The sequence below is a fragment of the Babylonia areolata genome, chromosome 15, assembly GCF_041734735.1.
Source record: "Babylonia areolata isolate BAREFJ2019XMU chromosome 15, ASM4173473v1, whole genome shotgun sequence".
NCBI classification, from domain to species: Eukaryota; Metazoa; Mollusca; class Gastropoda; order Neogastropoda; family Buccinidae; genus Babylonia; species Babylonia areolata.
Window position 1 is genome coordinate 25,350,244 of NC_134890.1, and position 14,081 is coordinate 25,364,324.

At 44.1% G+C, this 14,081-nt stretch overlaps 1 protein-coding gene across 1 annotated transcript in view; it reads left to right on the top strand.

The window, feature by feature from the left end:
- The window catches only part of LOC143290235 (uncharacterized), a 40,434-nt gene extending 27,785 nt beyond the window's left edge, over positions 1 to 12,649 (top strand). Inside the window, exon 4 of the mRNA XM_076599571.1 lies at positions 10,968 to 12,649. Coding sequence (XP_076455686.1) covers positions 10,968 to 11,417 — 450 coding nt within the window. The 3' untranslated portion in view covers positions 11,418 to 12,649. The remainder of the gene's footprint in view (positions 1 to 10,967) is intronic.
- Positions 12,650 to 14,081: the final 1,432 nt, after the last annotated feature.

Genomic DNA, 14,081 nt, shown 5'->3' on the forward strand with positions numbered 1-14,081 from the left:
TCCGTGACAAGTTAGCGCTGTTTCAGTTTCTGGTGTTTCTTTATCCATTAAGGAAGCTACTGAACATCAAGTGGCAAGACAGGACCCCAGACACGGAGGTGCTTGCAAAAGCCACCCTTCCCAGCATCTTCACCATCCTGATGCAGTCCCAGCTTCGCTGGGCTGGACACGTGGCGCGCATGCCAGACCATTGGCTGCCCAAAAGGCTCTTCTATGGCGAGCTGCAACAAGGGAAGAGATCACACGGAGGTCAGAAGAAGCGCTTCAGAGATACTCTGAAAGTCTCTCTGAAAGCGTTTGATATCAACCCTGACTCCTGGGAAGAATCTGCAGTGGACCGTGACAAATGGCGCGCTGCTGTGCACAAAGGTGCCAAGTTGTGCGAGGCCAACAGGACTGCTGCAGCTGTTCAGAAGAGGCAGGCCAGAAAGTCACGGGCAAACAAGCTCCCTGGCAATGATATGCCTGTCTTTGTCTGCCCCAACTGTCAGCGAACATTTCGTGCGCAGATTGGACTATTCAGCCATTTGCGCACTCACAGATAGATTCATAAGCATCCCCCGCCCCCACCACCACCACCCTGCACCCATCCCCCAGCTGGATGACAACAATGGTCATCATCGATCTCGATGGACACACACCATCCATTAATACCCCTTCCGTGAAAAGTTAGCGCTGTTTCTGTTTTTGGCTTTTCTTTATCCATTAATACCCCCCTTCCGTGGTAAGTTAGCGCTGTTTCTGTTTTGGGTGTTTCTTTATCCATTAATACCCCTTCCGTGGTAAGTTAGCGCTGTTTCTGTTTTGGGTGTTTCTTTATCCATTAATACCCCCCTTCCGTGGTAAGTTAGCGCTGTTTCTGTTTTGGGTGTTTCTTTATCCATTAATACCCCTTCCGTGGTAAGTTAGCGCTGTTTCTGTTTTGGGTGTTTCTTTATCCATTAATACCCCCCCTTCCGTGGTAAGTTAGCGCTGTTTATGTTTTTGGTGTTTCTTTATCCATTAATATTCCTTCCGTGGTAAGTTAGCGCTGTTTCTGTTTTGGGTGTTTCTTTATCCATTATTCCCCCCCTTCCGTGGTAAGTTAGCGCTGTTTCTGTTTTGGGTGTTTCTTTATCCATTATTCCCCCCCTTCCGTGGTAAGTTAGCGCTGTTTCTGTTTTGGGTGTTTCTTTATCCATTAATACCCCCCTTCCGTGGTAAGTTAGCGCTGTTTCTGTTTTGGGTGTTTCTTTATCCATTAATATTCCTTCCGTGGTATGTTAGCGCTGTTTATGTTTTTGGTGTTTCTTTATCCATTAATATTCCTTCCGTGGTAAGTTAGCGCTGTTTCTGTTTTGGGTGTTTCTTTATCCATTATTCCCCCCCTTCCGTGGTAAGTTAGCGCTGTTTCTGTTTTGGGTGTTTCTTTATCCATTAATACCGCTTCCGTGGTAAGTTAGCGCTGTTTATGTTTTTGGTGTTTCTTTATCCATTAATACCCCCCTTCCGTGGTAAGTTAGCGCTGTTTCTGTTTTGGGTGTTTCTTTATCCATTGATACACCTTCCCTGGTAAGTTAGCGCTGTTTCTGTTTTTGGTGTTTCTTTATCCATTAATATTCCTTCCGTGGTAAGTTAGCGCTGTTTCTGTTTTCTTTATCCATTGATACACCTTCCCTGGTAAGTTAGCGCTGTTTCTGTTTTGGGTGTTTCTTTATCCATTGATACACCTTCCCTGGTAAGTTAGCGCTGTTTCTGTTTTGGGTGTTTCTTTATCCATTAATACCCCCCTTCCGTGGTAAGTTAGCGCTGTTTCTGTTTTGGGTGTTTCTTTATCCATTGATACACCTTCCCTGGTAAGTTAGCGCTGTTTCTGTTTTCTTTATCCATTGATACACCTTCCCTGGTAAGTTAGCGCTGTTTCTGTTGTTCATCAGTGAAATCGCTGGTTTTAAGATTTGTTGCTATTGGTGGTGGTGGTGGTATTAAGAGGATGGTGCTGCGTTGTCTTGTCACAACCAGTCCTCTCAGGAAATTAGCGCTGTTTTATTTGTATATTCATTGATTTGTTCATTTATCAATTCATCTGTTCATTCTTTTATTTGTCTATTCGTTTATTTATCTATTTATTTATCTGTGCATATCTATTTATCTGTTTATCGACTTGCTTATTTAATTATCCATTGATTTTATCTATTTATTTATCTATAATTATATTTATTCATTTATTTATTTATTAACCCATCTGAAAAGCGCGATGCCACGTGCAATGCATTGCGGGGTTTTTTTCTGGGGGTGGGGTGGGGGGAGGAGGGGGAGGCGGGGATAGGGTTCTTTATATAAAAAAAAAAAATAATTATCGAAAATGAAATATATCTGACACAATTAAAATGTCTCTGACACGTGTGCATGAAGGTGAGTTTTCTGAACAACAAACAACACCGGTATATATCTGGTAAAATATCAAACACTGTGACCGCTAGGTTCCTGGAACACAATGATCAATCGTGCATTCAGAACATGGTATCAAATCTACAAGAGCTGCCTGGCGACAGTCACTGGAAGAAACATGTTTCTTGTGGTTGGTAGCCTGAAGACAACCCATTTTAAAACAAAGAACATGTTCCTGCAGCAGTTCTTTGTTTGACCTGAGTGCTTTGTGCAGTAACAGCCGATGCTGGAGAATAATTGTGAAAGAAGTGTATTTAAAACAGTAAGAATATTCTTGTAAAATATATAAGACGGGTGTAGTGGCTGCAGGAAACCCCCACCATGATGACAGTTTCTCCATGTCTCACATGGAGACAGACATGCAGGGGCTTTGGAAGCTGACAAAGAAACTGAATGATAACAACCCCAGCAGAGGCAACATGGAGAAAACTGCTAACGTTGAGCCCCTGGAGAGAAGACGCAACCTAAAAGTCCTGATGCAGGGAGAGAAGCTCAGAAGACTGCCCTCACATCACCTTCACCACAGACTGGAGCAGCCCACCAAGAACCGTCTCAAACGTCAGAGCCTCAATCACCAGTATAAAGCACTCAGAGCACAGCACAGCGATGTTCTGGCGGCAAAAGGGGAGTCTTGCACTGACCTTGCCTTGCCTGACTGGAGGCTTGACCAAGAGATAGAGGCCACCATCAGCCTCAGAGTTCCTGGCATCACCACCAAAGACCAGCAACCAGCTACTCTCAAGATCCTGACTCTGGCCATGATAGAGGAGTCCTACCCAGCCAGCTCCTGGACCCATGTATACACGGACGGATCAGCGGAGGAAGCCACACACAACGGAGGCAGTGGTGTCTACGTCAGATTTCCCGATGGAGAGCACAGCAGCATCGCACTCCTTGGAGGAAAGCTCTGCTCCAATTTCAGAGCTGAAGTCCTGGCCATCAAAACAGCAGCAGAATTCCTCTCCTCCTGTGGAAAGCCCCTTGGCAGCATCTCCATCTTCACTGACTCCATGTCCACACTCCAGGCCCTTGACTCCCCTGATCCTGGTCCACTGATCCAGTCCCTTAAGGCCTCCCTCACAACCCTTACCCAAACAGCCCCAACGACCCTCCAATGGGTGCCTGCACATGTAGGCCTCCCAGGCAACGAGCGTGCAGACCACCTCGCTAAGGAAGGAAGCCAGCTCACACAGCCAACCATTCCTGCCACATATGAGGAAGCAAAAACTCTCCTCCGCAGCAGATTCCGAAGAGGCTGGGTCACCCTGAACGGAGGCTACCAGGCACACCAAGATCCCATCAGGACACTGGAGAGAAGACACCAGACTACCATCTACCGCCTTCGCACAGGACACTGCGGCCTCCGAGCACACCTGAAGAGCATTGGAGTGGCAGCCACATCCCTATGTGATTGCGGCCAGGCTGACCAGACCCCATCCCATATTCTCCAAGACTGCCCCCTGTATGAGAAGATGCGGCAGCAGTCCTGGCCTGGGGGTGCTGACCTCAACACCAAGCTCTGGGGGACGGCAGCCGATCTTCACCGGACGTCCGAGTTTGTGGCATCCCTCGGACTTCGACCCTGACTGCGTAGCTGTCGAACGCAAAGAAGAAGATGACAGTTTCTCTTTTCCCACGGCGTTTCCTGGAATAAAGATTGTCTTCGTTTTTTGTCTTGTCTGCAGAGGATGAATGAATGAATGAATGAATGAACAAATGGATAGATAGATAGATAGATAGATAGATAGATAGATAGATAGATAGATAGATAGATAGACAAAGAAACAAAAAAATAATTAAATGAATAACTAACTAAATAACTTAATAGGTAACTAACTAACTAATACATTATGAATAAATAATTGAATAACAAAAACGAACGACCCGCACATAAAAAAGAACAAGACAAGACTGTCTGGAAGACGCAGCGCGTTTTCAATCGGTTTGAAACGAGTGAGTCAACATCTGAACGACTCAACACACATGTTCTAACGCACACCACAGAACCGATGAAACACACACACACACACACACACACACACACACACACAGAGAAAGACACACACACACACACACACACACACACACACACACACACACACACACACACACGCAGCGATTGAGACTTATCAGCATCTTCCGGCTACCAAAGTATGGGTCCTGATTCATCACGCCATTAAAATCACTTCACACTGTCGGCTAGGTTGCTGTACCTAGAACTAAGGACCCTCTGAATGGCACGACGGGGGAGGGCCGTGGTGGTGAATGAAGAAAGGCCAGCGTCGCATAGCGTAGTCCTGAGGGAGTTGCGACGTCCCAGTGACCAGATAGAGGCTGACCTCTCACTTCCGCTTTCCGCTTTGTACTGACCCTTATCGTGTAGGAGGCTTGGTCGAGAGGCTTGGGGACGCTGGATCAGTGATTTGCGGACACGCTGTGGAGAGGTGGAGAGGGAGGAAAGGAGGTCAAGGAGGTGGGGGTGGGGAAGGGGAGGGGCGGTAGAGATGGGGATGGGGGTGGTGAGGAAAGAGTTGTCTATGGGGGTAGACACCACGGAAGCCTTTGGAGGAAAAAGGTACAGGAAAAGTGCAAAAACTTCCCGTCTTCCTGGGAATTTCCGTTACAAGAACTGGTTGTGTTTGGTTTTAATGTTTCTGAATCGTTTTTTTATGTGTACAAAACATCCTTTTACTTTCAGTATTGAAAAAATAATGCATGAGAGAGAGAGAGAGAGAGAGAGAGAGAGAGAGAGTTAACGGCATTAATTTAAAGAACTTAGACGCACTATGACGGGCGCAATAGCCGAGTGGTTAAAGCGTTGGACTGTCAATCTGAGGGTGCCGGGTTCGAATCACGGTGACGGCGCCTGGTGGGTAAAGGGTGGAGATTTTTACGATCTCCAAGGTCAACATATGTGCAGACCTGCTAGTGCCTGAACCCTCTTCGTGTGTATATATGCAAGCAGAAGATCAAATACGCACGTTAAAGATCCTGTAATCCATGTCAGCGTTCGGTGGGTTATGGAAACAAGAACATACCCAGCATGCACACCCCCGAAAACGGAGTATGGCTGCCTACATGGCGGGGTAAAAACGGTCATACACGTAAAGGCCCACTCTTGTACATACGAGTGAACGTGGGAGTTGCAGCCCACGAACGCAGAAGAAGAAGAAGACGCACTATAAATATCACGACTTTCTTCCGACAGCCAGGTATATTCCACTGTGGACAATGACTCTGAGTACCTTTCAATGAAATGGATGAATAAATCAATATCCAATGGCTTCGATTTTGTGCTACTGATGAAACATTGTCCATTAATCACCGTAAATTACATGGAGTGAATTGTTAAGAGGATTCGGGGTGGATTTCTTTGTTGTTTTTTTGCCGACTCACTTGTGTAAACAAAGTGTCTATGTTATAACCCGGTGTTCGGGTGTGTGTGTGTGTGTGTGTGTGTGTGTGTGTGTGTGTGTGTGTGTGTGTGTGTGTGTGTTTGTCTGTTTGTATGTATGTATGTATGTACATGTATGTATGTGTGTACGTGGTAAACTTCAACATTGCCATTTTCTCTGAAAATACTCTGTCCGTCAATACCAAATTTGGCTTAAAAGAAATCTTCACCGTCTTACCAATAAAAGTTTCAAAGTCTGCCGATTTCAAGCCTGTGTTTCCCGTATCATTAGCGGTTTATTTCGTTGAGTCCATTTCCGGGATTCCTAAAACACCATATTACCGCACCCCCGTTGCAGCAGCATTGGCGATGCTTGGTGAATGGACGGCGTGACCTCGATGTTCTTGTTCTCATTTAACTCTCTCCATACGAACGGCGAAAGAGACGACGTTAACAGCGTTTCACCCAAGTTACCATCATCAAAATATTGCAAGCGGAAGGCTCCTATACTGAAGAGGTGAATGTTGACAAAGAATACCACAATTCCTGCGACGGAAGCTAAAGGTTAGGTCATTCAGACACCCACTGGACATCCGAGTGGTCTGTGTAGAGGAGAAGAGAGGACTGGCCGTACTGAGTGAGTTAAATGGAAAGAAATACAAATCCTGGACAGAACACATTCAGTGACACAGACTACATCATCGACGTGTTTACTGCATATGAATCTTTTACAGTGGATACTCAATAAACAAGAATGAACATAAAAGAGAAATTGAATCGACCCTGTACTTTCCCGGCGGGTGTAACTAAAGTGGTACATCTATCTAGATAAAAAAATAAAAAATAAAAAAAAACTATAAAAAAAAGCGGCTAAATGTTGCAGTGTGATTGCGGCGATAGCCACGTCTTGTTTACCGCGGACTTTAAAGAATTCTTAATTGCCCTCAAAGAATTTTTGAATGCCCGAGATACACCAAAATAATATGATTAAAAGAGCGTTATCCAATCGAATGCCGCAATAGATTTATCGCCCTTAAAAAGCATGCTTAAATATTAATTTTTGATCAACATTCACGGATTCGCAATAGTGCAGTGGGAAAGACAATTTTTTCCAACCCAAAGCTTTATGATTACAAATACAGAACATATTTTAACGGTTAAATTTATTTCATTTTTTAAAAAGTGTATCAGAAGTGAGTCCTAAAGGCCTAGCCTCTCTTGTTTTACATGTAGCGGGTTAATCATTAGAAATCTAAGGTAATTTTACATGTAGCGGGTTAATCATTAGAAATCTAAGGTAATTTTACATGTAGCGGGCTCGTCATTAGAAATCTAAGGTACTTTTACATGTAGCGGGTTAGTCATTAGAAATCTGAGGTAATTTTGCATGCACCGGGTTAGTCATTAGAATACTAAGGTGTTTTTACATGTAGCGAGTTAGTCATTAGAAATCTAAGGTGTTTTTACATGTAGCGGGTTAATCATTAGAAATCTAAGGTGTTTTTACATGTAGCGGGCTCGTCATTAGAAATCTAAGGTGTTTTTACATGTAGCGAGTTAGTCATTAGAAATCTAAGGTATTTTTACATGCACCGGGTTAGTCATTAGACTACTAAGGTGTTTTTACATGCAGCGGGTTAGTCATTAGAAATCTAAGGTGTTTTTACATGTAGCGGGTCAGTCATTAGAAATCTAAGGTGTTTTTACATGTAGCGGGTTAGTCATTAGAAATCTAAGGTGTTTTTACATGTAGCGGGTTAGTCATTAGAAATCTAAGGTGTTTTTACATGTAGCGGGTTAATCATTAGAAATCTAAGGTGTTTTTACATGTAGCGGGCTCGTCATTAGAAATCTAAGGTGTTTTTACATGTAGCGGGTTAATCATTACAAATCTAAGGTGTTTTTACATGTAGCGGGTCAGTCATTAGAGATCTAAGGTGTTTTTACATGTAGCGGGCTAGACATTAGAAATCTAAGGTACTTTTACACGTAGCGGGTTAGTCATTAGAAATCTAAGACGCACGTCCGAGCGTGCAAGCTGGGGCTTCAATTGCAGTCATTGTCTGGAGTGTCTGAACCCGGGGCACAAGCTGAACGATGAGACGCAAAGTCACGATCAGTTCAGCATGACTGGCCCACAGCCTGTATGATTTCTGACATCGTTATCTGACACATCCTTGATGTTACATCACTGCCCGGAAGCACAGACACACAACAGCCGAGAATCTCAATCTGTGAAGAATCGCAGCGTATTTGAAAATTTGTTCCAACAGTTTGAACGGTTTTAATTCAAGCTTTATTCAAACTGAAACTCTTGGAACTACAGTCGACATCTTCCCCGTATCGTTAATTCCGCGGCTAGTTCGGTGCTACACCCGGGGCTGTTTCTCGAACCATCAGTACCCTTAACAAGACAGTGGGATGACCATATTTGTATTGATTGACCCAATCCAGTACACGATAGGCCGGCTCTATCTCAAAGTGTCATAGTTAAAATCACTGCTGTGTATGTGCCAGAAGCACACAGTCCTGACAGGGCTGTATTGCTGGTCTGCTCCTGTATCATATGGTCTGATAATCAGCCAACAAGACTGTGGACAAGGTACTTCTGATCTGAAGTGTGAGCCTGCCTCTGCCTGAGTGCCCTCAAGAAGTTTCTGGCGATACGTCGAAAAGCGTTGTGATATTATGGGGCTTTACGCGCGCGGTACAAGAACGATGTTGACAAGATTGTTTTCAAAAGTATTAAGATATTAACGCTCGAGCCGAGGGACATGTGTGGGTCACTGTATCGCAGCATGGCGGCTGTTATTGTCAACGTTGTCCACTTAGTTTATACGATCATCCAGAATGATAACGGTTATTGCCCACGAGGTGCGAGCACAAAATTGCTGGGCGGAGAGTGGAGCTTGAAGCAAACTTAAGTGTCTGCTACTGATGATAACTACATAAACTGACTGGCGGTTGAAATCAAAGGGAAACGGAAAAAAAAAGACTGAAAAATTCTGTGTGATAGTATATGTGAAAGAATTCCTGACAGTTTCAGGAGCTGTCGGTGTGAGCAGAAAGATCCATATACGCTACACATCTGCTGTAGAACGAAAATGAAAAAGCAGCTGATGTCTGACCGTTGCATAAACCCAGCGCTCGGCACGCCATGAGAGAATTTCCTTGCAGTAACACTGCTTGTGATGCTTTCTTGATGCCAGCAGGAAAAAAAAAAAAACCCTGCTAATAATGATACTATCATAAACAATAGCAACATTGAGTAACCGTGGTCGTCGCGGATAATGAGAGTACAAAACTTGTGTCAGTTGTACTTGGTTTTGCAACAATGGTGATGGTTAAGATGTTAATAGCTGTAGAAGTAATTTGTGTATCAGAATAATCTCAACAGCAGACATGACAGCAGCGACACAGAAGTAACAACAATAACACACGAGTACACACACACACACACACACACACACACACACACACACACACACACACACACATTTACCATTGCACTTGTGCCTTATAAACCTTACGGTTTCATGACAATAAAATCTATTCTATTCTATTCACACACACGCGCACACACACACACACACACACACACACACACACACACAGGGAGAGACTCAAGCATACATATATACCGAGTAGAAGCACAGAGAGAGAGAGAGAGAACGAACGAACGAACGAACGAACGAACGAATCTTTTTAATGAGGGAAGTGGAATAAGCATGCATATGCTTTTTTACATCCAGCCCTCAGAGCAAAAAGAAATCAAATCAAAATGTTCACGACAAAAGGTTATAGAAAAACATACATGAAATTCAAATACACTCAATTGCACAGTAGCATTTACAAGTACATAATCATGATACCTGCATTAATGACAATAATGTATATGAATATGGTAATGAGAGAGATAGAGTGAGTGAGTGAGAGAGAGAGAGAGAGAGAGAGGATGAATGAAAGAAGGATGGAAGGAAGGAATAAATGAATGATAAATGAATGAATCAATGAATGGATCTTATTTCCGATAGCATTAGAGTAAGCAATCAATTGCTTTCTCCAGGCATCGAAAGGGAAAAATGTCTAAAGAAAAGGTATGAAGAAGACCCCAAGAAATGAGTAAACGTTAACAAATTCACAGAAAAACGAGAAAAGAAACAACATTATAAAAAGCATAATATTTATAAGAAACAACACGTAATTTATAAAAATGCGGAGCGAGCGAGCGAGCGAGAGAGAGAGAGAGAGAGAGAGAGAGAGAAAAGCGACAGGAGAGGAGATAGTATTTATAGAGAGGATGAGATAAAGAGATAGAGTGAGACATGTGGCGAAATACAGTAATATCATATGACATAACATAATATGGTATACTAAACAGAATTTGCAAAATTTTCCATCAGGTATTCATGATACCTTTTCTTGAACACAGTGATACTTGTATGAACATTAAAACTAGTTAAGATGTTGTTCCTGAGGCAACCGCCACCAAGAGAGAGAGACAGACAGACACAGAGAGAGAGAGATTCAAGATTCAAAGATTCAAAAACTTTATTACTCAAGAGAGAGAGAGAGAGAGAGAGAGAGAGAGAGACCTTCCAAAGGTATTTCCATGTCAACAAATATACCATATCCGTATTCCACGTCAACGAACCTTTCATATTCATACTTTATGTCAACGAATCTACCATATTCATACTTTATGTCAACGAATCTACCATATTCATACTTTATGTCAACGAATCTACCATATTCACATTTCATGTCAACGAACCTTTCATGTTCATACTTTATGTCAACGAATCTACCATATTCACATTTCATGTCAACGAATCTACCATATTCATACTTTATGTCAACGAATCTACCATATTCACATTTCATGTCAACGAACCTTTCATGTTCATACTTTATGTCAACGAATCTACCATATTCACATTTCCATGTAAACGAACATACCCTATCCATATTTCCATATCAACGAATCCACTCATTCACATTTCAGTATCAACGAATCTACCACATTAATGGTCATAATTCCATGCCAACGAATCCACCACATTCCCAGCCCCAGCATGAACCCCGGTGTCCCCACACAGCACAAAGTCTAACCCCCCTAACCCCCTCCTGTGTCTGTCCCCAGGTGAAGATCTGGTTCCAGAACCGCCGCATGAAATGGAAGAGGAGTAAAAAAGCCGCCGTGGAGGCCAGACAACACAAGGAGGACGCCACCACCACCAGCACCACCACCACCAGCCCCGACAAGACCAAACCCAGCACCAGACCCACACCGCAATGTAACACCACTTCCCCCTCTGACGTGGATAAGACCGATACGTCACTGGACACGTCAGGAGAGAAGGAAGACCACGACATGGAGGACGACCTCAGCGCCGAGAACATCGACGTCACAGAGGTGGACGAGGACATGGAACAGGGAGGGGATGTGTCGGACAGCGAGTCGGCGGACGTGCCTGTGACGGGCAGCCTGGTGGCGCCCCCTGAGGAGCAGGAGCACGTGCACAACGTGCAGCAGTTTCACGGGGCAACCTCAGACGGTGTTAGGAACGTGGTAGAACCCTCACATGGCTAAGGTGCGTGCCGCTGCGGTCAGATGTCATCATACACACACATGCTTCAGAGGTCGGGGGTTAGAGTTCGTATGCCACTGAGCATACACAGAGAGAGGGCTCTTTGGATTTGCGGCACTCACGTGACCGACAGACTCTGGACAAAGGTGAAACGACTGTGGTCATCGGGAACAGGAAAACCGGAGATTGATCCCAACACATCAGTGTCTGACACAGTCCTGGGGTGTAGGGGTGGGTTTAACGACCTATTGGCATTTCGCTCTTAAGGTCAAGGTCAAGTTGTTCGTGGCTGTGGTCTGTTCCGTGAAGGGCAGTGTGGTCTCTTTTTTCAACAACAGAAAAGATGAGTCTTTAGTGAAGAGTAAGAGACAGAAACGGGGTCACGTAAACGGATTTGATGTGGAAGATAGTTTCCACACATGATGAGCGGCAAAGAGGACAGAAAGTTCACCACATTGACACGAAGAATCTTCAGAAGGCAACAGTCCCACGAAGAGTGGAGGGTTGACGAGGGCGTGTGAAATCAGCAGCTCTGTGGCGGAGAGACGCTGTCAGTCAGAATTCACGGTCCTGGTGTCTCCCATCGGCATGGCCCAAGATTGTGACTTCGAGTTGACCCCGTGCTGACACAACCACCAGGCGTGATAGGCGTGACAGCACGGCAACAGGACTGATGACATGACAACACGGCAACAGGACCGATGACATGACAGAGTTTCACGTGCAGTAACCCTGCTGTGCTCCCCACTGCTTGGAGGGACGTGTGTTCGTGACATGACTTTGCAATATGAACCTTGCCATAAGACAACAGTGATAAAGCAGTCGGGACACAAGAGAGCTTTACTGCCATTTGTATTCAAAAACAACTACACGTCTCGGCGTTTTTCTCTGATACAGTGACGTGAGGTGAGCTGGGGGAAATTTAGATTGTGGGTTAAGGCATGTGATGTGAGCAGGTCAAGTCTTTGCTACTTTTTTCCCTTCATGATTTTGTGACTTTTATCTGCTCACATGACGTTTTTTTTGTGACATTTTTTCCTGTGACTTTTTTCCGACCACCACTAGTACATACATGTCTGGTTCCTTGGTGGCCAACACAAAGAACATGTCTGGTTCCTTGGTGGCCAACACAAAGAACATGTCTGGTTCCTTGGTGGCCAACATAAAGAACATGTCTGGTTCCTTGGTGGCCAACACAAAGAACATGTCTGGCTCCTTGGTGGCCAACACAAAGAACATGTCTGGCTCCTTGGTGGCCAACACAAAGAACATGTCTGGTTCCTTGGTGGCCAACACAGAGAACATGTCTGGCTCCGTGATGGCCAACACAAAGAACATGTCTGGTTCCTTGGTGGCCAACACAAAGAACATGTCTGGTTCCTTGGTGGCCAACACAGAGAACATGTCTGGTACCTTGGTGGCCAACATAAAGAACATGTCTGGTTCCTTGGTGGCCAACACAGAGAACATGCCTGGTTCCTTGGTGGCCAACACAAAGAACATGTCTGGTTCCTTGGTGGCCAACACAAAGAACATATCTGGTTCCTTGGTGGCCAACACAAAGAACATGTCTGGTTCCTTGGTGGCCAACACAAAGAACATGTCTGGTTCCTTGGTGGCCAACACAAAGAACATGTCTGGTTCCTTGGTGGCCAACACAAAGAACATGTCTGGTTCCTTGGTGGCCAACACAAAGAACATGTCTGGTTCCTTGGTGGCCAACACAAACGTCCGATTAGCCCTTTCCTGTTTCGCCTGTTCTTACCCTTTGATAGTGCGCATTTGGTGCATATCTGCTGTGCACGTGTGTGTGTGTGTGTGTGTGTGTGTGTGTGTGTGTGTGTGTGTGTGTGTGTACGTGTGTGTGTTTGTGTGTTTGTTTACATGTATTTGCTTGTTAAATTATTGATCATTGTTGCCTCACTTAGTTTTATTTGATTTCAGTTTTTGAGATTAGTTTACTTATTTAGTCCATTTTATTATTTTGAGATTAGTTTACTTATTTAGTCCATTTTATTTATTCATTATTTTGATGAATTTCTATCCATTTCTTCATATGTCCTTTTTTCTTTTCCTGAAGGCCTGGCTAAAGGCGTTGGGTTACGCTGCTGGTCAGATATCTGCCACAACTGAAAACAACAACAACAAAAACAACAACAAAAAACACCACAAACAAACAAAAAATAAAATAATTTAAACAAAAAACAAACAAAACAAAACAAACAAAAAACATGGCAAAGATAATGTTGTCCTCTGGCAAAATTCTGTAGAAGAAATCCACCCTGATAAGTACTCAAAAGTATATGCATGCGCTCAAGTCCTGACTAAGCGTGTTGGGTTATGCTGATTGTCTGAGATCTGCCGAGCGGATGTGGTGTAGCGTATATGGATTTGTCGGAACGCAGTGACGCCTTCTTGAGAAAGTGAAAGTTGCTGACCTGAAGGTCAGGCTGTGGAGGGTTGTGGCCTTTCTCCGAACAAGGTGGTGTGTTTGAAGGCGTGGAGTCCTGGACCGAGGCGACCAGTGACTCCTGACAAAGCTTGACAGCATCTCCTCTAGTTGAGCGATTGGTTTCACACACTGGTCATTGAACCAAACTCTTCTCTTCTCACATTCCGTTGAATTATGAAATGTATTTTTTTGTATTTGTATTTCATTTCATGTG